Genomic DNA, 22,507 nt, shown 5'->3' on the forward strand with positions numbered 1-22,507 from the left:
ACATACTAGGTGTGACAAAAATGTGTACATAAAAGATATGCCTAATATGTGAGTGATTTAGAAATAAAATGAAACATAGCATAAAACTCAAGATAAGGTGAAATAAGGTAAAAAGGGAACATATTTTAACAAAATTAAACTATGATAGACCTCTCGTTGTGTACACTACCTAATATGATTAGTTTGACATGTGCTAACTCATAATTTTGACAATACTATTGTGCTTGAATGGTAAAGAGGAGGGAGATGGTAAAAATAGTTAAGAGTTTGATCCATGTTATGGAGGATTTTAAATGGATGGCTACGATGAAAGGATAAAGATGAAGGGTAGAGAATGGATTATTCTTCTCACCTCATGAGATGGTGACAAGTGGCACCATGAGGTGAGTAGAGAGGGAGATTAATACTTTGAGGGGACACCTAAAAATTATAAATTATCATTTATAGATTTGAGGAGGATTGAATGGGAATATAAATAATTTTAATTTCTTTGGAGTACTTAATGGGAGAAGACCCATGTGCTTGTTGTGATGGGAGAAGTTGATCTCACTTAATTAAAGATTCGATGGAGATTAAGAGAAAACACAAATTGATGGTGGATTGGGCATTTGACAAAAAATTGAAAAAAAAAGGATTATTTATTTATTATTTTGAAAGATGGGGATAAGGATAAGAATCAATAATTAAATGCAATTATTTATTTTAGGTTTAGACATAAGAAAATTAGAAGAAAACTGATAATATTAATTAAATAATGTAATATTATTTAAGTAATTTGAATGATAGTGAATTAGATGAAAGAAGGATAAATTGACCAAATGTAATCAATTTGAAGTATCTACACTAGCAAATTACTAATTTATTAACAATAATATTTAAATACTAAAAAGTCACTCAAATGACTTTATATTTAACATATTTATTTACTAATTATATACTAATGATGTTATATAATTCTAATATTGTAATCTCGATCTTATCTACCGACTTCAATTAATAGAATAATCTAAAACTTCTAAGAAAAACAACATTAAAAAATATTTTTTACAAGATATACTTTGTTTTGTTTTGTTTAATGTCTTCCGAACCACAATCACATATTTATTTTCACTTACCTACTTCATAAATAAATTATGTTCTACTTCGATGAAAAATATATATATTTTTTTCCATTTTTTAATGCACAAACCACATCACTAGTTTTCCTCCCAAAGTGGCTTCAGCCTTCGTTCCACGCGCTTTCTTCCACAAAACACGCCCGTCACTGTTTATCTCTATATCAATCCCTCTCCGCTCTACATCCCTAGCGCCGAATCTGTTTTCAGATTTCCAGTGTGTTTAGTTCAATTGTATTCCATGGCGTCCACTTCTACCACTTCTGAAGAAATCGTACCTCCATCTGCATCTACTTCTAAAGAAAAGGTGCCGTGTGACATATTTATTAATCATCATGAACCAGATGCCAAAGACGCAGTTGCCCTGGCTATCTACAATGCCCTCCGTGCCAGGGGTTTCAAGGTTTTCCTTGATCTAAAGGACCTTCAATCGGAAGAATTCTTTCCTGTAGAATTGAAAGAAGCAATTCGTAGTGCATCCCTTCATGTAGCAGTTTTCTCTCCCACATATGCAAAATCGCCAAGGTGCCTTGACGAGCTATCCTTTATGCTCGAATCTCGCAAACCTATTATTCCTGTCTTCTACTCTGTTCAACCAACCGATCTACGATGGGTGGCTCAAGGTAAAGGAATGTATGTGAACGCTTTCTCTGAGTATGAAGAACACCTCTCAGAAAAGCTCCAGGAGTGGAAGACACCACTCCACAAGGTCTCATTTTATATGGGAGAAATTATCTATATCAATGAGTAAGCAACGCATAATCTTTCTTCTGCACAGCTTTTTTATCATACCTTCCCTTTCACGCAATATTTCTAACTTCCGTATAAAGTATTATAGTAATCACTGTTTAGGAAGGCTTCATCTATGTTCTAAAACCCATGTTTCTAATATGTCTAGTGAGGAACAAATGATGGTGAAAAAAATTGTGGATTGTGCATCGAAAGTAATAAAACCAATAGCCACTTCAAACAAGAAGCATATTGAGGAGGCACTCGTTGTCGGACAAGATTCTGCATCCAAAAGACTTGAGGAGCTGATTCATTCACAGCAGCACAAAACTTGGTCTCGTTATGGCCTAGTTGGGAAGGGTGGGGCTGGTAAGACTCTACTTCTCAAACGAGTCTTTAACAGTGATAGCCTCTTTTGCAATCACTTAATGCTTTGGCTTACTGTTTCACAAAATCCGTCTTTCAATGCTCTGAGAAATGACCTTGTAAATCAACTAAGTGTTAAAGCAAATGAAAGATTTGAGATTAGAGAGGAAGACCATGTGAAAGCTTGGTTGCACGAGATCATGAATAGACACAAGTTTGCCCTGTTCCTAGACGATGTCTGGGAAACGAGTGCAGACTGCTTGTTAGATGAGCTTTGTGTGCCTCACTCTCCACACCACAGCTCCAACATCATCATTGCCACTTCCAGAAGTAGCAGAGTGCTCTCAAAGTTGGGTGTTTCATCTTCATCAATCATCCAAATGCAAGACTTGACTGAGGATGACAGTTGGAGATTGTTTTCTTCTCATGCGTTTCCTCAGAGCGATGGAGTTTTGCCTATGAACATTGACCAAGATATAGCGAGGCGTGTCTGCAACAAGTGCGGGGGCCTTCCATTAGCCCTTAAAGTAATCGGGAGTAGAATGGTGGGCATCACTGGATCAAATGAATGGAAACTTCAACTTCAGAGGTTGGAGAAAGCTGATACAAGCTCGCTTTATAGCACCTTGAGATCAAGCTACGATGCGTTGGCCGAAGTGGAGGATGATGGCATTTCCTTGCAGTTGTGCTTCATCTGCCTCGCTGCTTTCAAGGAAGACGAAGTCATCTATGTACCCACTGCTATAAAATACTGGATTGGAGAAGGGTTGATTGGCGGGCTAGCTCGCTATCAAATTGGAGTTAGATACCTCAATTTTTTAGCCGACCGTTGTCTTATTGAACCCCTCTCCAAGGATAACGATGGAGATGTACGCCTTTTCCGAATGCATGACGTTGTGCGGGATTTAGCACATCAAATTGCTGAGGAAGAAGAGAAATGCTTCTTTCGGACAGGCAGAGATTTAAGAGAGTTTCCAGATGTTGACTGGTCGGAATACACGAGAATCTCCTTCAGGAACAATCGTTTGACTAGAGTTCCCAGGACATTTGGCGCTCCACATATCAGCTCCTTGCTGCTTACTGGTAATTCCTGTTTGACAGAAATTCCAGAAGAGGTGATTGGGAGTATGACCGCTCTCGGGGTCCTGGATTTGTCATCGACTGCTCTCCAGTTGCTGCCAGAAAACATGGGATGTTTAAAGCATTTAGTTTGCCTGAGGTGACGATCTACGCCAATCAAGATACTGCCCAGCTCTATCACTGATCTCATAAGCCTTGAAATACTAGATCTTTTTAAATCTAATATTGCACAACTCCCATTGAACATTTCTGGGTTGACTTCCTTAAGAAGTTTGAACCTTGGTTCTTGTGAACATCTGCTGTACGTGCCTCGTGGGATCGCTGACATTAAATCTCTTCGATATCTGAATGTATATGGATGTCCAAATGCATGGGCACAGATAGGATGGAAAGAGTCCACAAGGGATCTGTTATCAATTAATGATTTGGGCATCCTTCAACGACTCAGAAAGTTGACTCTTGCAAATTATGGTAAAATAGTTAGAGAAGGAATCCTGGGAATGATGGAGCAGATGCAGCGTCTAACTTTGGATCTGACAAATATGGAAAGCCTACCCCACGACATGACTGCCATGTCGAAATTGAAGAAACTCACTCTAACATGTCCTCAGTTACTCCAAATAGAAGATTCATTTTGTGGGTTTCAACATCTGAACTACATTAGTTTGTTTAACTGTGACATGTTGAAACAACTACCTGACTTGCACAAACTTCCTAAGCTAAAGCACCTCATGATTATTGAGTGCCCCAGCATTGAGAAGTTTCCAGATGAATTCGGTAAGGTGGGAGCATTTCCAATGTTAGAGGAATTTTCTGTAGTGGAGCTGGAGAAGCTAGAGCAGATGCCAATTCTGGAAGACGGAGCACTGCCTTCGCTTAAAATATTAACAATAATGAAGTGTGAAGCATTGCAGATTTTGCCACAGTGCTACTGGAATTTGAAGAGTATAGAAAAGATAAGAGTATATGGCTGCTCTAAAGTTTTAATTACAATGGAAGAAAACTTTATTGAGGCAAATACCAAAGTAGAGCTATTGAGATTATCTGCAACAGAAACTCAAGCATTCCAAGAGCGCTTCAATCAGATGGTAAGAGGAAATGGGTATTTTCATTACAGTGAATTTTTGGGTACCGAACTGTTTCAGTTTTTGCACTGCACATATTACTACAAAATAAAATTGTAAAGGAGAGAAGTAAATTTATTTTGTATTATACAATTTTGTATATATGCGTTTAACAGTTTTTAAAAGAGTTCTAAGCTATATGTTTATGGTTATGTAGAAAGATGTAAATTTTACATATTGTTTTTTTTTTTTTATGTATATTCATATCTAAATTTTTATTGCTTTCTATCAATGTTTAGTTAGTTTTAGAGTTTGCTTGACTAACGTGGACCTAATCATTCTCAATAGCACTTCTTAACATTATCCATTTTTTTCTTACTTGAATTTTATTTTATATTTTATCATTTATCTTTAAATACAATTATGAAAAAGAGTTGAAGTTACAATTATAAAGTCATGATCATAGAATGAATGATTTTCTCCTAACTACCAAAATTATGTAAGCCCCGATTCTTTATCATTTCATTTTTCACACATATAGTCTTGAGTAGTAATCTAAAAAATCTCAATATCTTAAAGTTTTTAAATTGATGCACTTATATATTTTAAAGGTATCATTTTATATCTCTTTATTTTTTGCAACCTATAACTTACACACCTATTCTTTAAGATTAACTTTATTACTATTTTTTTTAATATTAATTTTGTTTTCAAATTCAAAAATGTGTGTTGAGTCTTACCATCTTTTAGATTTGTTTTCTTCTTTTTCTCATTATATCATCAAGGGTTTGGCCTTTGATTGATTGACACCGTTTAGGTCCTTACATTGTTTATGCTATATGTAAAACTTATCGTCATGGATTCTAATCAAGCATTGTGTCTGACCTTTATTCTTATGTACATCAAATATCTCCTAATATTTGGACGTGTCGCTACATGAAGTACTTCATCTTTTAAGATAACATACATGTTTATCAATAAGAGGCTACTGATGAGTGTAAGCTAATGTTAGCTAAAGCGATAGCATCTTGTTTGAAAATATAGATGTTTATATTAGAGGTAGTGATTCAAAATAATTGTAAATATAATATGAATGTAGCGTAAAAATATCAAATGTCATATTTTTTTTAATTTAAAAAATATAATTTATTTTAGTTCCTAGAGTATTAAAGTTCTAGCTGAATAAAAGGTGTACAAAATTGACATTTTATGATGGTAATAGAAAAATAAATGATAAAATAAAAAATTTAGAAAAAGTGACTTAAAGAAGATAGACTTAGAATATGCTCATTAATGATAATTAAAATTAAGTATAGAACCAATTTGGTGATGGTATCTCTGCCCATATGTGTATAAATCCCACCCATACCCTCTATGTCTTCTCCTTTCCTGGACCTGTGTGTTGAACTCGGGCTACAATCCACACGTCTCCTTCTTTGTCAACAAGTCCTGCAAAATCTTTGACTGTGACTTTTGATGCCAATGATCACTCACAAGCTCTCATTTTCTCTATTTGAACTTACACAAAGGGAGGTGGCTCTATCATTTCTCCTATCACTACACCATTTTTCCTAAGGGGAGGTGTCTTGTGTTCTGATGTTTCTATGGGTGGAGGCTCTATTCATGAGAATTTCAAATGGTGGATGGGGCGTTGTTGATTGAGGAATGATCTATCCCAAAACAATACAAGGATTGATAAGGATACCTCTTGATGATGATGGTGGATGACGTCTTGGTAAGGTCAAAATGATATATCCCAAAGCAATACATGGATTGAAAGCGATAAATCCTAATATTCGTGATTAGATTGAAATTAAAGTTTGTTACAAGGCTAGAAAGAGGACCAAGGATGTGATTGAGTAATATTTGTAGTATACTGGATAGATAGATTGGATAGAACATATCTAAGACATATTCATCCAAGTACCTATGAATTTTCCCTTGTGTAGATTTTTTCTAGTTATCTATTTAAAGCTATTAAAGTCAAAGTTCACCTTACTGATTTGCCTCTACATATGCAAGAACACCTCTATGAATGTAATTTCACCGTAACCAAAATATATCTACCATTGCATGTTTATATATACCCAAACCAATGCATATTTGTCTAAGTGTGGCCAAGAATTGTTAAAAAGATCTTACAAAATTGTTAGATTAGACTCTTCAAATGGGTTTGACCAAGCATGCTAGAAATGTGTTTGTGAAATTTGTGCTTAGTATGTCAGTGATTCAACAATAAAACTAAAAAAGAAAAACTCAAGATTAGTGAAAAAGGGTTAAAAAAATATATAATTTAACAAAATTAGGCTATATTAGACCTCTCATTGTGTACATTTGTCATATATGATTAGCTGGATGTGTCCTCACATCTAATTTGGATAGCATAATGATAATTTAATGGTAAAGAGGTGAGAGATGGCAAAAATAGTTGAGAGTTGGGGATATATGATTAGAGGATTCTTGGTGGATGACTAGGATGAAAGGATAAAGATCAAGGGCGGAGAATGGATTGGTCATCTCACCTAATGAGATAGTGATAAGTGGCATCATGAGGTCAGTTGAGAGGGAGATTTATTTTTTGAAAAGACACCTAAAATTTTAAAATTCTTATTTATAGATTTGAAGAGGATTGAGTCTTGGTGAAATAAGGATTATTGGCACAAATATGGTATTTGAGAAGACATATAGAAATGAGCTTAGGTGAAGACACATGACTTACACTATTTAGAATATGTACAAGATATACAAGTGGTTGGGATTGTCGGTGATGATGGTAATATAACCTAATCGATTGATGGTAGATGGGATGTTGTTTACGTGGGAACAATATATCCCAAAATAACATAAGGATTGATTACGATACATCCTAATTGTGGTGGAAAATGGAGTGTTGTTAATTTGGAAATGATATATCCCAAAGCAACACATGGTTCAAGATAGTTAAATCTTGATGATGATTGGATTGTGATAAAGGCTTGTAGCAAGGCTAGGAATAGGACCAAGGATTGTAGTTGGGTAAGATTATTACTATATTTGATAGATACATTGGATGGAATATGTAAAAAATATTAATCCAAGTACCTACAATTTTTCCCTTGTGTAGAGTTATTCCTATTATTTTTTTAAAGCTATTAAAGTCAAAATCTACCTCGCAGTTTCACTTCTAAGTATACAAGTTCACTTCTATGTATATAAATTCACCCTAACCGTGACATATTTATCATTGCATGTTCTGATCGGTCTAAACCAATACTTTATTCTACAAGTGTGATGAAGACATATTAAAAGTACCTAACTGAATTTTTAGATTAGACACATCGCATGGGTCCAACTATGCACACTAGAAATGTGTTAGTGAAATTTGTCCTTAGTATGTGAATGATTTAGCACTAAAACTAAATAAAAAATAAAAGAAGAAAACAATCAACATTAGTCAAAAAGGGTCAAAAAGCATATAATTTAAGAAAATTAGACTATTCTAGCCCTCCTGTTGTGTACATTTACCCTATATGATTGGTTGGATATATGCTCACTTGTAATCTCAAAAACAAAATGGTGGTTGAATGATAAAGAGGTGATAGATGGTAACAATGATTAAGAGTTGTATATATATGATTGGAGGATTCTAGGAGGATGGCTAGGATGAAAGGATAAAGATCAAAGGTGGAGAATGAATTAGTCAGCTCACCTCATGAGATGGTGATAATCGGCACGACAAGGTAAGGTAAGAGAGAGATTCACACTTTGATAGGACACCTAAAATTAAAAAAATTTCCTTTATAGATTTAAGGAGGATTGAAGGGCAATAAAGGAATTAAAAATTCGTTTGGAGTACTTGATAAGATGAGACCCATGTGCTTGATGTGCTTGGAGAAGTTGACCTCACTTAATCAATGATTGAGTGTGGTGCACATGCTTAGTGGATGATTAGGTGAACATTTAAAGAAAATACAAATATGATAAAGGATGGGACATTTGAGGAAAAATCAAATAAATAGAATTATTTTTATACTTTTTTGGAAAAAGAGGAGAGATAAATAATTAAAGGAATTATTTACATAAGGATAAGACTTATGATAAATAGAGGAAATTTGAATATATTAATTATATAATATGATATTATTTAAGCGTTTTGTATGATAGGAAATTATATGAAATAGAGATAAATTCACCAAATGCAATCAGCTTTAAGTTTCTACACTAACAAATAACTTGTTTATTAATAATTTTTAAATACTAACAAATCATTGAAATGACTTTATATCTAATATTTTTATTTATTAATTATATACTATTGATGTTTTATATTTCTTATATTTTAATGTCCATCTTATCAACCTACTTTAATTAATAGAATAATCTAGAACTTCTAAGAAAAAAACAAGATTAAAATATATTTTTTACAAAATATGTTTCAAACCACAATCACATATTTTCTTCCACTTACCTACTTCATGAATAAATTATATTCTACTTCAATGAAAAATGCATATTTTTTTCCTTTTTTCAATGCACAAACCATTTCAACCTTCGTTCCACGCGCTTTCTTCCACAAAACACGGCCGTCACATTTTATCTGTTTATTAATACGTCTTCCCTACTACTCTACATCCCTAGCGCCGAATCTGTTTTCATATTTTCAGTGTGTTTAGTTCAATTGTATTCCATGGCGTCCACTTCTACCACTGGTAGTCGGTTAGAGACTGAAGATTCAAATGCTTTTGAAGAAATCGCACCTCCGTCTGCATGTTCTTCTGCTACAGTCCCAGGACCATGGGATATATTTATTAATCATCGTGGACCAGATGTCAAAGTCACGCTGGCCAGAGCAATCTACAATGCCCTCCATGCCATGGGTTTCAGGGTATTCCTTGATTCCGAGGAGCTTCAGTTGGGAAACTTCTTGCCTGAAGCACTGCAAGAAGCAATGCTTGGTGCATCCCTTCATGTAGCAATTTTCTCTCCCGGTTATGCACAATCGCCATGGTGCCTTGCCGAGCTATCCTTTATGCTCAAGTCTGGCAAGCCTATTATTCCTGTCTTCTATTGTGTTGAACCTACCGATCTACGAGGGGTGGCTCAAGGAAAAGGAGTGTATGTGAATGCTTTCTTGGAGCATGAAGGAAAGAGTAGATACAGCTTTAAAAAGATTGAGGAGTGGAAGATGGCACTCCACAAGGCCTCACTTAAAGAGGGTGAAATCATAAAAAATGACAAGAAGTAAGCAACGCGTAATCTTTCTTCTGCATAGCTTTTATCATACCTTCCCTTTCATGCAATATTTCTATCTTCCGTATAAAGTAATATAGTAATCATATTTTAGGAAGGCTTCATATGTGTTCTAAAAGCACCATGTTTCTAATATGTCTAGTCAAGAACAAATGGTGTTGAAGAAAATTGTGGATTTCGCATTGAAAGTAAGAAAACCACTAGCCACTTCAAGCAAGAAGCATATTGAGGAGGCACTAGTTGTTGGACAAGATTCTGTATCAAACAGACTTGAGGAGCTGATTCATTCACAGCAGCACAAAACTTTGTCTCGTTCCGGCCTAGTTGGGAAGGGTGGGGCTGGTAAGACTCTACTTCTCAAAAGAGTCTTCAATAGTGATAGCCTCTTTTGCAATCACTTAATGCTTTGGCTTACTGTTTCACAAAATCTGTCTTTCAATGCTCTGAGAAATGACCTTGTAAATCAACTAAGTGTTAAAGCAAATGAAAGATTGGAGAGTAGAGAGGAAGATCATATGAAAACTTGGTTGAATGAAATCATGAATAGACACAAGTTTGCCCTGTTTTTAGACGATGTTTGGGAAACAAGTGCAAGCTGCTTGTTGGAGGAGCTTTGTGTGCCTCAGTCTCCACACCACAACTCCATCATCATTGCCACTTCCAGAAGTAAGAGTGTACTCTCACAATTGGGTGTTCCACCTCCATCAGTCATCCAAATGGAAGACTTGACTGAGGATGAGAGCTGGAGATTGTTTTCTTCTCATGCTTTTCCACACAGCGGTGGAGTTTTACCCATGAACATTGACCAAGATATAGCGAGGCTTGTCTGCAACAAGTGCGGGGGCCTTCCGAAATCCCTCAAAGAAATCGGGAAGCAAATGGCGGGCATCACTCGATCAAATGAATGGGAACTTGTTCTTCTGAAGTTGGAGTGCAAGATGGCACTCCACAAGGCCTCAGTTAAAGAGGGCGAAATCATAAAAAATGACAAGAAGTAAGCAACGCGTAATATTTCTTCTGCATAGCTTTTATCATACCTTCCGTTTCATGCAATATTTCTATCTTCCGTATAAAGTAATATAGTAATCATATTTTAGGAAGGCTTCATATGTGTTCTAAAAACACCATATTTCTAATATGTCTAGTCAAGAACAAATGGTGTTAAAGAAAATTGTGGATTTCGCATTGAAAGTAAGAAAACCACTAGCCACTTCAAGCAAGAAGCATATTGAGGAGGCACTAGTTGTTGGACAAGATTCTATATCAAACAGACTTGAGGAGCTGATTCATTCACAGTAGCACAAAACTTTGTCTCGTTCCGGCCTAGTTGGAAAGGGTGGGGCTGGTAAGACTCTACTTCTCAAAAGAGTCTTCAACAGTGATAGCCTCTTTTGCAATCACTTAATGCTTTGGCTTACTGTTTCACAAAATCTGTCTTTCAATGCTCTGAGAAATGACCTTGTAAATCAACTAAGTGTTAAAGCAAATGAAAGATTGGAGAGTAGAGAGGAAGATCATGTGAAAAGTTGGTTGAATGAAATCATGAATAGACACAAGTTTGCCCTGTTTTTAGACGATGTTTGGGAAACAAGTGCAAGCTGCTTGTTGGAGGAGCTTTGTGTGCCTCAGTCTCCACACCACAACTCCAACATCATCATTGCCACTTCCAGAAGTAAGAGTGTACTCTCACAATTGGGTGTTCCACCTCCATCAGTCATCCAAATGGAAGACTTGACTGAGGATGAGAGCTGGAGATTGTTTTCTTCTCATGCTTTTCCACACAGCGGTGGAGTTTTACCCATGAACATTGACCAAGATATAGCGAGGCTTGTCTGCAACAAGTGCGGGGGCCTTCCAAAAGCCCTCAAAGAAATCGGGAAGCAAATGGCGGGCATCACTCGATCAAATGAATGGGAACTTGTTCTTCTGAAGTTGGAGATCTTTACCATTATTGTTTAGATCTTTATCCTCCATGTTCTCATTATTTCATCAAGTGTTTGGCCTTTAGTTGAATGTCACCTTTTGGGTCTATGCAATATTAATGCTATGTTGTCAAATTGATGCCCGTACTTTGTAATCAGCTATTGTCTTTTGCATCTATTCATATATACCTCAAAACTATCATGATACTTTCACATGTTGCTCTATGAAGCACTTCAACTTCAAAGAAAACATATACTTTTATTAGTAAGAGGGCATTGATGAGTATAGACTAATGGTGGCCAAAGCTAATACTAAAGTGGCAAGTTCTCTCTTGAAAATATATTCATATAAGAGGTAGCGATTTAGAGTATCTGTAATTATAAGATGAATCTAGTGTAAAAATTTGAAATCTCATATATTTAAAAAAAAATTAAATATGTAATTTATACTAAATCTAGATTATAAAAGTTAGTTAAATAAAAGATGTATGAAAATGACATTTTTATGATGGTTATAGCAAAAGAAAGTATGAAGAAATATTTAAAAGAAGTGATTTAAGGAACATACAATTATATTTAATTGAATAAAATATATAATCAATTATGCATAGTATATAAATAAAATGGACAAAATTTATTTCATGTATCTAAGGATGGGTAAATGTAGAAAAGATCAAATATTATCAAGCTCTATCCAAACAACTCAAATAAAATCATAATTCAATATATAAAATGTGACACCGTGAGTTTATTTAAATGATTAAATCAATTATAGATCAATCAAGAATGGCTTAGTCCATGGTGAAGAGCAATCAACAATTACATCCAAGTTTAAATTACCAAAGGCTGTAGGTATCACTATAAGAAACAACCACCTTAACAACTAGATTTAATAATATGCAAGTCACATGGAAACATGTAGGCTAGGAACCATTGAATAGAACAAAATACATAACTCCCTCCGTTTTTTTTATTGATAGACTAGTATTTTTTATCGTAATATTTTGGTAAGACATTTTAAGGAAAATAAAATTCACATTGCTTAATTGTACATAGATGGATTCTAAAAGCTACCCACAAGAAAATTCTTATAGCCAATCCATTCATACCTTGATCCTTATGTTAGTATAACTCAACAAGCATTATTAAATTAAAATTAAAATTGTTATCATGTCCATAAATATCCATAAAAGATAATGTGACTACATATATGTTCTAGTACAACACATCAAGAGAGATCATGTAAAGCATTTCTAGTGGTAAGGGCCACGAGTGTTTCCTCCAGCTCCAATCATTGTGCTTCCTATGTAGGCTTGCTAAGGAAAATTTTGGTTGTTGCTAATATTGTCATGCCTTCTCTCACCACTAGTGCTTCTATTAAATTGAAGGATTATTTGAAATTGACTATCCTCTATGCTTCTAATTTTCCTTTGATTCCTTGAGGAAAAGGAATACTTGTATATGAAATTTATTTTGCTAAGAAAAGCTTAAATTGTAGGTGATGCAGAGCCCTTCACACACCTAAGGACAGGTCCAAAAGGTTTAGTTTGACCCCTTTCAAGTGATAGCAAGGATCTGAACAAAACAAAAAAAAGGGCTCCACATCTTAAGGTTTGAACTAATCACACTCCTCTAGACTAGCACCTACTCAAAATGAGTAAATGGCTTCAACATCTCCAACACACCTCTCCCTGACTCTTTCTCTTGGGGGTCTTGGATTTGTTCAATTCATGATACTTAGGGACCATTCCAAACATTTTTTTTAGGTTTTGGCTTCAATGCCCTATACTTCCTTTGGAAACCTACCCCCTAGGCTAGTAGCCTTATCTAGCGGGTATTTTCCCCTCAACTCCGAAATCATGCACATAACCTGACAAACAATTTACCATTCCAGATACCCTTAATAGATTTACACTCATCCCCAAAAGTGATTGGCAAGATCTGCAACCTAGAGGTTTGAACCCTTTAGAAGCCTAGAGATCTAATTAGGGCGATTAGGCCTAATTTACAAAGAAACACCAATTTCAAGACTCTCAACTAAAAAAGAAAATTCATGAGCAGGTGGGGGATCCAAAATAACCTCTAATTCCAGGGTTGTACACCTAGAATCCACTGCTATGAGATTTTAGGGTGACTGCCCTAATTTTGTCCAAGCTAGTCACATGGAGATGCCTACCTAGGTTTGCTTCATTCTCTTCACAACAAAGGATCCTCTGCAAAAACCCATGGAAATTTTAAAATACACTTGAAAATATGTCATTCCACCAAAGGAAAGACCTTATGGATGAGTGAGATGCAAGATGTGGCCATTTTTTGTCAAAACCCTAGCCAAACCCTTGCTTTCTAGGTTACAATCAGTAAAACAAGGGGTTCTCAGTGCAAATAGAAGATCAAGACCTCAAATCACCACCAAAATAAAGGTGACTCAATCCTATAACCTCTCCATGAACAAATTTATTAGAATAAATCCGTACAATGACATACAACCACAACAAGTTCAGAATTTCAGGGAAAAACTCAGTTTTTTGTCTTATTATGCTTTCAAACTTCAATCACCAACCACCCCAGCCTTGGTAAGGTATATAGACCTTATCCAAATGATTTTAAACCAAATTTTGAATATGTTGGAGCCTTTGAGAGGCTTACAAAAATTGAAATTCAAAATGTTGCAGTTTTTCTTACAAAAGTTACATTTTCAAATGTTGCACTTTTTGACAAAAGTTGTCAACCAAAACAAGTTTGGGATCCACACAAATTGGATCAACCAAAAACCACCTACACACCCTAAAATCCTTCAAAATATAAAAACAAACATCATTCTACCCCTATTTACCAAATTGTCCAAATTGGCTTATCAGGATGCCTAATTTGAGACATTGGTTTACAAGGTGGGGTCCTTATTAAAAACAAGAAAATGCATCAACTAAAGACATTCAAAATGATGCTAATCCTCATCCTCTAATCCATGAATGGCTTATTGAAGAGGTGACCTTGCACCATATTCCCCAGGAGAAGAGATCTTAAGCCCACTTGAGATTAGGGTTTGGAGGTCTGCACCATGGTTGGAGATTTGGTTTTCTGACATCGAAACTACTTCAGAGTCTGGTTTGCCCTACCAAGCCACCAAATACTCATTGTACTCCTTGTTACTTGTTCTATTTGTGACTCTAGTGTCCAAAACCTTGCTCAATCTTGGTGGATCATGCTTTGGAATATCATCATTTGTTGCAACCTGCATTGGTTCCTTTTCTTCATTATCATTGCCTTTGTAAGGTGTTAGATCACATACATTGAAAATGGGTGACAATCCAAGATCAGGAGGAAGTTGGATTTCATAAGCATTCTACCCACAATTCTTCACAATCATACATGGTCCAATCTTCCTCTGCATGAGCTTTGTGTGTTTACCTTTTTGGAGTCTCTCCTTCTTCAAATGCACCCATACTCAGTCCCCAACATCAAACTGCACATCCCCCTTTTTCTTGTCAGCATGAGCCTTGTACTTCTCTATAGATTGTTGGAGATGAGACTTCACTTGATCATATAATATGCAACTCACATGGAAACATCTAAGCTAGGCATCATTGAATAGAACAAAATATATAACTCCCTCTATTTTCTTTATTGATAGACTAGTCTTTTTTATCATAATATTTTTGTAAGGCATTTTAAGGAAAATAAAATTCACATTGCTTCATTGTACATAGATGGATTCTAAAAGCTACCCACAAGAAAATTCTTCTAGCCAATCCATTCATACCTTGATCCTTATGTTAGTATAACTCAACAAGCATTATTAAATTAAAATTTAAATTGTTATCATGTCCATAAATATCCATAAAAGATAATGTGACTACATATATGTTCTAGTACAACACATCAAGAGAGATCATGTAAAGCATTTCTAGTGGTAAGGTCCACTAGTGTTTCCTCCAGCTCCAATCATTGTGCTTCTTATGTAGACTTGCTAAGGAAAATTTAGGTTGTTGCTAATATTGTCATGCCTTCTCTCACCACTAGTGCTTCTATGAAATTTAAGAATTATTTGAAATTGACTATCCTCTATGCTTCTAATTTTCCTTTGATTCCTTGAGGAAAAGTAATACTTGTATATGAAATTTATTTTGCTAAGAAAAGCTTGAATTGTAGGTGATGCAGAGCCCTTCACACACCTAAGGATAGGTCCAAAAGGTTTAGTTTGAACCCTTTCAAGTGATAACAAGGATCTGAACAAAACAAACAAAAGGACTCCACACCTTAAGGTTTTAACTAATCACACTCCTTTAGACTAGCACCTACTCAAAATGAATAAATGGCTTCAACATCTCCAACACACCTCTCCCTGACTCTTGCTCTTAGGGGTCTTGGATTTGTTCTATTCATGATACTTAGGGACCATTCCAAACATTTTTTTTAGGTTTTGGCTTCAATGCCCTATACATCCTTTGGAAACCTACCCCCTAGGCTAGTAGCCCTATCTAGCGAGTATTTTGCCCTTAACTCCAAAATGTTGCACATAACCTAACAAATAATTTACCATTCCGGATACCCTTTATGATTTTACACTCATCCCCAAAAGGGATTGGCAAGATCTACAACCTAAAGGTCTGAACCCTTTAGAAGCCTAGAGACCTAATTAGGGTGATTAAGCCTAATTTACAAAGAAACACCAATTTCAAGAGTCTCAACTAAAAATAAAACTTCATGAGTAGGTGGGGGATCCTAAATAACCTCTATTTCCAGGGTTGCATGCCTAGAATCCATCGCTATGAGATTTTAGGGTGACTGCCCTAATTTTGTCCAAGGTAGTCACATGGAGATGCCTACCTAGGTTTGCTTCATTCTCTTCACAAAAAAGGATCCCCTGCAAAAACCCATGGAAACCTTAAAATAAAATTTCCAATATTTCATTCCACCAAAGGAAAGACCTTCTAGATGAGTGAGATGCAAGATATGGCCATTTTTTGTCAAAACCCTAGCCAAACCCTTGCTTTTCAGGTTACAATTAGTAAAACAAGGGGTTCTCAGTGCTCACAGAAGATCAAGTCCTCACATCACCACCAAAAAAAGGGTGACTCAATCCTATAACTTCTTCATGAACAAATTTGTCAGAATCAATACGTACAATAACATACAACCACAACAAGTTCATAATTTCAGGGAAAAACTCAGTTTTTTGTCTTATTATGCTTTCAAACTTCAATCACCAACCATCCTAACCTTGGTAATTGTTTCCACAAGGTATATATACCTTCTCCAAATGGTTTCCAACTTAATTTTTAAGAGGTTGGAGCTGTTGAGAGGCTTACATCAATTGAAAGTTAAAATGTTGCACTTTTGTTTGCAAAAGTTGCATTTTCAAATGTTGCACTTTTTGACAATAGTTGTCAACCAAAACAAGTTTGGGGTCCACAAAACTTGGATCAACCAAAAACCACCTACACACCCTAAATTCCTTCAAAATATCAAAACAAACATCATTCTACCCCTATTTACCAAATTGTCCAAATTGGCTTATCAGGATGCCTAATTTGAGACATTGGTTTACAAGGTGGGGTCCTTATTCAAAACATGAAAATGCATCAACCAAAGACATTCAAAATGATGATAATCCTCATCCTCTGATCCATGAATAGCTTGTTGAAGAGGTGACCCTGCACCATACTCCTTGGTAGAAGAGATCTCAAGCCCACTTGAGATCAGGGTTTGGAGATCTGCACCATGGCTGGAGATTTGGTTTTTTATCATCGAAACTGGTTCAGAGTCTGGTTTTCCCTGCCAAGCCACCAAATACTCTTTGTACTCCTTGTTCCTTGTTCTTTTTGTGACTCTAGTGTCCAAAACCTTGCTAAATCTTGGTGGATCATGCTTTGGAATATCATCATCTGTGGCAACCTGCATTGGTTCCTCCTCTTCATTACCATTGCCTTTGTAAGTTGTTAGATCACATACATTGAAAATGGGTGACAATCCAAGATCAGGAGGAAGTTGGATTTAACAAGCATTCTACCCACACTTCTTCACAATCTGACATGGTCCAATCTTCCTCTATATGAGCTTTGTTTATTTACCTTTTGGGAGTCTCTCCTTCTTCAAATGCACGCATACTAAGTCCCCAACATCAAACTGCACATCCCTCTTTTTCTTGTCAACATAAGCCTTGTACTTCTCTGTAGATTGTTGGAGATGAGACTTCACTTGATCATGTACCTCCTTGATGGCCGAGGCAAAAGCTTCACCACCTGCACTAATGGATTCTTCTTTAGGTAAATCCCTCAACTCTAACACACCCCTTGGGTGGATGCCATACATAATTTGGAAAGGGGATTTCCCAGTGCTTCTATTTATGGTGTCATTGTATGAGAACTTTTCTTGTGATAGTATGTTGTCCCATTTTTCTCCATGTTATCTTTTCAAGAATCTTTATAGGCTCCCCAAGGACCTATTGATAACTTCAGTTTGTCCATCTATTTGGGGATGGTAGGCTGATGAGAAAGCTAGGTTGGTTCCCAACTTCTTCCAAAGGGTCCTCCAAAAATGTCCTATGAACTTCACATCCCTGTCTGAAACTATGTTTCGAGGCAACCCATGTATCCTGACTATCTCTTTGAAAAACAAGTTTGCAACATATGAGGCATCACAAGAGGTTTTACATGGCAAGAAATGAGCCATTTTACTAAATTTGTTCACCACTACAAAAACACTGTCAAACCCCCTCCTTGTCCTAGGCAGACCCAACATAAAATCTATGTTTATGCTTTCCCATGGCATAGAAGGAATGGGTAAAGGTTGGTACAAACTTGCATTGGTGGATTTCCCTTTAGCTTTTTGACAGACCACACATGTTTCTACAAACCTCCTAACATCTGCCTGTAACTTAGGCAAGTAGTAATGTCTTTTTACAAGGTCAAGGGTCTTGTTAAGGCCAAAATGACCTTCCATTTCTCCACAATGCTTCTCTCTAATAATATTCAGTCTCATTGAACACTTAGGAATGCATAATTGTCCACCCTTGAATAGTAATCCATCTTGTATCAAAAACTCAAAAAATTCAACATGATACCTCTCACCAAAAGACTCACATACCTTGTAGATCTCTTCAAAATCTTCATCAGCATCATACATGTTCTTCAAGGAGTCAATGCCAACACTTTCCATCTTAATTTGGTTGGTGGTTAAGACCCTCCTTCTTAAGGCATCTGCAACTTTGTTCTTGACCCCCTTTTTGTGTTTGAGGTTGAAGGTGAAGACTTGTAGGGTTTCTACCCACTTCATGTGCCTGTGATTTAACTTCTCTTGACTGTTTATGAAACTTAGAGCTTGATTGTCAGTGAAAACTATGAACTCCTTTTGCAATAAATAGTGCCTCCACTTCTTCAATGACTAGACTAAAGCATACATCTCCAAATCGTAGGATGGATATCACCTCTTGGCATGATTTAATTTTTCACTAAAAAAGGCAATTGGCCTTCCCTCCTGATTGAGTACTGCCCCAATAGCCATGTTGCTTGTATCACATTCCACCTGAAATATCTTGTTGAAGTTTGGTAGGGCAAGGACTGGTTGTTCTGCAACTTTATTTTTCAAGGTCTCAAATGAGTCATCTGCCTCCTTGGTCCAACTGAATCTGCACTTTTGTCCTCCTTTTATGGTGTCAAGCATTGGTGCACAAACATGACTAAAGCCCCTTATAAACTTCCTATAAAAGGTTACTAAGCCATGGAAACTTTGGACATCATTCATGGTTTTAAGTGTTGGCCAAGATAGAATAGCACTTACCTTCTCCTAGTCCATTTTCAACTCACCTTGTGAGATTCCAAAGCCCAAGTAAATGATCTCCTCTTGCATGAACAACCACTTATCCAATTTTATCATTAGATGCTCTTCATGTAACTTTTTGAGGACCATATCTACATGTTTGAGGTGTTCTTCCCTTGTGTGGCTAACGATCAAGATATCATATAGATACACTATTACAAACTTGCCTATAAACTCCACCAAGACCTCATTCATCAACCTCATGAAGGTACTAGGGCAATTGGACAACCCAAACAACATGACTTTCCACTCATACAACCCCTCATTGGTCTTTAAAGTTTTTTTTCCATTCATCCCCTCTCCTTATTCTAATATGATGGTATCCACTTTTTAGATCCATATTGGTGAAATATTTGGCACCCCCCAAGCAATCAAGTAAATCCTCTATCCTAGGGATTGGAAACCTATACCTTATGGTTATCTTATTGATGGCCCTTGAGTCTGTGCAAAGCCTCCAAGTGCCTTCTTTCTTGGGTGCAAGGATAGTAGGTACTACACATGGGCTTAGACTTTTGCCAATATCCCTGATTCTAGAAACTCCTCAATTGTCTTTCCATCTCTGCATTCTGGTCTAGAGTGAGCTTGTATGCTGCTTTATTTGGTAGGGTAGATCCAAGGATCACATCTATGGAATGACTTATGTCTCTCACCTGTGGCGGGTATCTTGGCATTCCATCTGAGATGATGCCTTTGTACTTGTCAAGTAAATTTTTGACTATAGCATCTATGTGTCTCTATCCTTCTTCTTTCCTCTCTGCAAACTGCTCCTTCTTTGTCACCTTGGACTTGGGAATGAGGGTATATCAAACTGCATCCTTCTTTGCAATCTCCTTCATGAATTGGTTTCCTTCTACCAACAACACTTTGGCATCCTTCCCCTTTGGTTCCATCTCATTCTCCATCAGAGGTAAAATTTATATCAACTTACCATCCTTGATGATTGAATAAGTGTTTCTAACCCCATCATGATGAGCCTTCAAGTCAAACTGCCATGGTCTTCCAAACAAGAGATGACATGCATCCATCTTGGCTATATCAAATAGCAATCTATCCTTGTATGATCCAATCTAAAACTCTACCCAAGTCTGCTCTTCTACCACTGCTTGCTGACCTTGGGTGAGCCATGAGATCTTGTAGGGGTAAGGATGTGGCAACCTTCTAATTTTAAGCTTCTCTACCATTTTAAGTGACACAAAATTTTCAGTAGACCCGGAGTCTATCAAGACCTTGCATACCTTTCCTCCTACCTTGTAGGTAGTTTTGAAAATAGACTTTCTTTGTGGGGGATCCTTATTAGGTACCTTCATGGTGGTCACTGCTCTCCTCATCATCAAAGCCTCTCCTCTTTTAGGGTAGCCATATCTATCAAGAGCATTGACACTTTGATAGGTGTTTACACTTGCCACACTTTGGCAACCAGATTCTTGCACCAAGTTGCTCCTCCTTTCTCCCATGGAGCTTGTAGCCTTCTCCGGACACCTATTGGAAATGTGCCCCTCTTGGTTGCAGTTGTAACATCTAGGAGGTCCTCTGCCTTGGGATATTCCTCTAGAGAATGGCCTTCTGCCCCTAAAGTTCCCTCTTTGATTGTATCCTCCTCCTTGGTTGTAACTTCTCTCTCCTCTGGTGCCTTCTTGACTAGACTCACCTTGGTATCCAAAACCATTACCTTTGCCTCCGAAAGGGCCTCTTCCCCCTCTTTTCTATCTCCCTTTGCCTCTGCTATTTTGTTCCTGCCTTCTCTTTAGCTTCTCCTCCACCTTAAGTGCCAACAAAAAGCATTTTTGGACTTTCTCTGGGGTGTGGAGATTCAAATCTTCTTGGATGGTAAATCTCAGTCCATTGAGATATCTCGCCACTTTTTCATCCTCACTCTCTTTTACCTTGGTCTTCACACACAACTTCATGAATTCCTCTGTGTAGGCACTCACATCCATCTCCTTCTGCTTCAAGTTTTGTCTCCTCTTGTGCAATTAGACATTATAGTCCACCGAAACATAGGCTTCCTTCATCAAAGCCACCATCTTCTTCCAAGTAGCAACTCTTCTCTTCCCCTCTTTCACCCTCTCATCTTCGATGAAAGTCCACCAAGTCAATGCAACTCCTTTCATTTTGGATTGGGCCATTTTCACCCTTTGGTGCTCTAGTTTGTCTTCACTCTCAAATAAATTTTCCAAGGAGTCTATACACTCCATCACTGTATCAGGTTCCATCTTACCTACAAACACTGGAAGATCCAACTTCACATCCATTGTTCTCCTTTCCATGGACTTGAGGACACTCATCAGGGGTCTGTAGTCTGCAGGAACCTCTATTTCTTCATGTCTAGGGATCTCCTCTTCATCTCCTCTAGAGTCTCTCTCTCCCCTCTCCACTTTTCCCTTCAACTGGTCCATTTCATTTCCCAAGGCCTAATTCTCAGCCCTAACTTCTCTGCTCTCTACCATCTGCTTCTTCACCAGGATAGCCAACTCAGCATTGGTCATCCTTGATGGGATATCTTTGGATCCCTTTTCCTCTAACATCTTGTCTTCTTCTTCGGTCCAAAGTACACTCCTAAGCTCTGATACCACTTGATGCAGAGCCCTTCACACACCTAAGGATAGGTCCAAAAGGTTTATTTTTACCCCTTTCAAGTGATAACAAGGTTTATTAGAGATGCTATTTTGAGTAGTACGTCATATTGGATTTAATTATCCATATTGTAGTCAGTCAGACTCTTTTGAGTAGTGCACTCTAGGTAGTTGGCCTTCCTGCATGTGTAGGCCCCTATAGTAAGTAGTATTTATTCATATTGTCTAGTGAGTAAATATTATGGGTCACAAATCCCATCAAGGTTTCTCTCACACTAGGTTTCCTCTTTAAAATATCTTGTGTTATGGTGTGCATTTATGTTGTCTCTATTATTTCTATTTACTGCACTATTTCTTGTTTACCGGTACATTGTTTTGGGTTACAGAGATATAAATAAGTTTAAAGATTTTAGAAACTAGTTAGACACTGATTCACTCCCCTCCTCTCAGTGTCTTTGGGACTATCATTGAATCTAATAATTGGTATTAGAGCCTGGTCCTCTATTTGCAAAAGCCTAACAACTTGAGGAAGATTATGAAACCAGTACCGATGGAGAATTTAAGAAAACAGTTGGAAGGAGCTCTTGAAGATTTTGATGCAAAAAAATTGA

General features: G+C 36.8%; 5 protein-coding genes across 5 annotated transcripts; all 5 read left to right on the forward strand.

Annotated features, from left to right (window-relative positions):
- The first annotated feature begins 1,356 nt into the window (after positions 1 to 1,356).
- On the forward strand, positions 1,357 to 1,866 carry LOC131067889 (probable 2' cyclic ADP-D-ribose synthase BdTIR). Its single transcript, XM_058003056.1, has one exon. The coding sequence runs from the start codon at positions 1,357 to 1,359 to the stop codon at positions 1,864 to 1,866; it is 510 nt and encodes a 169-aa protein (XP_057859039.1).
- Positions 1,867 to 2,005: 139 nt separating this feature from the next.
- On the forward strand, positions 2,006 to 4,548 carry LOC131067890 (disease resistance protein RPS5-like). The gene is made up of 3 exons (XM_058003057.2): positions 2,006 to 3,429; positions 3,562 to 4,378; positions 4,531 to 4,548. The coding sequence occupies exons 1-3, from the start codon at positions 2,006 to 2,008 to the stop codon at positions 4,546 to 4,548; spliced, it is 2,259 nt and encodes a 752-aa protein (XP_057859040.1).
- A 4,472-nt stretch (positions 4,549 to 9,020) lies between these two features.
- On the forward strand, positions 9,021 to 9,578 carry LOC131067891 (probable 2' cyclic ADP-D-ribose synthase BdTIR). The gene has a single exon (XM_058003058.1). It carries the CDS (start codon positions 9,021 to 9,023, stop codon positions 9,576 to 9,578), a length of 558 nt encoding a protein of 185 aa, XP_057859041.1.
- A 157-nt stretch (positions 9,579 to 9,735) lies between these two features.
- On the forward strand, positions 9,736 to 10,581 carry LOC131067892 (probable disease resistance protein At4g14610). Its single transcript, XM_058003059.1, has one exon. The coding sequence runs from the start codon at positions 9,736 to 9,738 to the stop codon at positions 10,579 to 10,581; it is 846 nt and encodes a 281-aa protein (XP_057859042.1).
- Positions 10,582 to 10,987: 406 nt separating this feature from the next.
- LOC131067893 (probable disease resistance protein At4g14610) lies at positions 10,988 to 11,542 on the forward strand. Its single transcript, XM_058003060.2, has one exon. The coding sequence runs from the start codon at positions 10,988 to 10,990 to the stop codon at positions 11,540 to 11,542; it is 555 nt and encodes a 184-aa protein (XP_057859043.2).
- The last annotated feature ends 10,965 nt before the right edge of the window (positions 11,543 to 22,507 follow it).

This window comes from Cryptomeria japonica, chromosome 6 (genome assembly GCF_030272615.1).
Source record: "Cryptomeria japonica chromosome 6, Sugi_1.0, whole genome shotgun sequence".
Classification (NCBI taxonomy): Eukaryota; Viridiplantae; Streptophyta; class Pinopsida; order Cupressales; family Cupressaceae; genus Cryptomeria; species Cryptomeria japonica.

Coding starts and splice junctions, on each gene's coding strand:
- LOC131067889 (XM_058003056.1), top strand. CDS start 1,357: ATGGCGTCCACTTCTACCACTTCTGAAGAAATCGTACCTCCATCTGCA.
- LOC131067890 (XM_058003057.2), top strand. CDS start 2,006: ATGTCTAGTGAGGAACAAATGATGGTGAAAAAAATTGTGGATTGTGCA. Junction 3,430..3,561: donor AAGCATTTAGTTTGCCTGAG/GTGACGATCTAC, acceptor TTCCTTAAGAAG/TTTGAACCTTGGTTCTTGTG.
- LOC131067891 (XM_058003058.1), top strand. CDS start 9,021: ATGGCGTCCACTTCTACCACTGGTAGTCGGTTAGAGACTGAAGATTCA.
- LOC131067892 (XM_058003059.1), top strand. CDS start 9,736: ATGGTGTTGAAGAAAATTGTGGATTTCGCATTGAAAGTAAGAAAACCA.
- LOC131067893 (XM_058003060.2), top strand. CDS start 10,988: ATGCTTTGGCTTACTGTTTCACAAAATCTGTCTTTCAATGCTCTGAGA.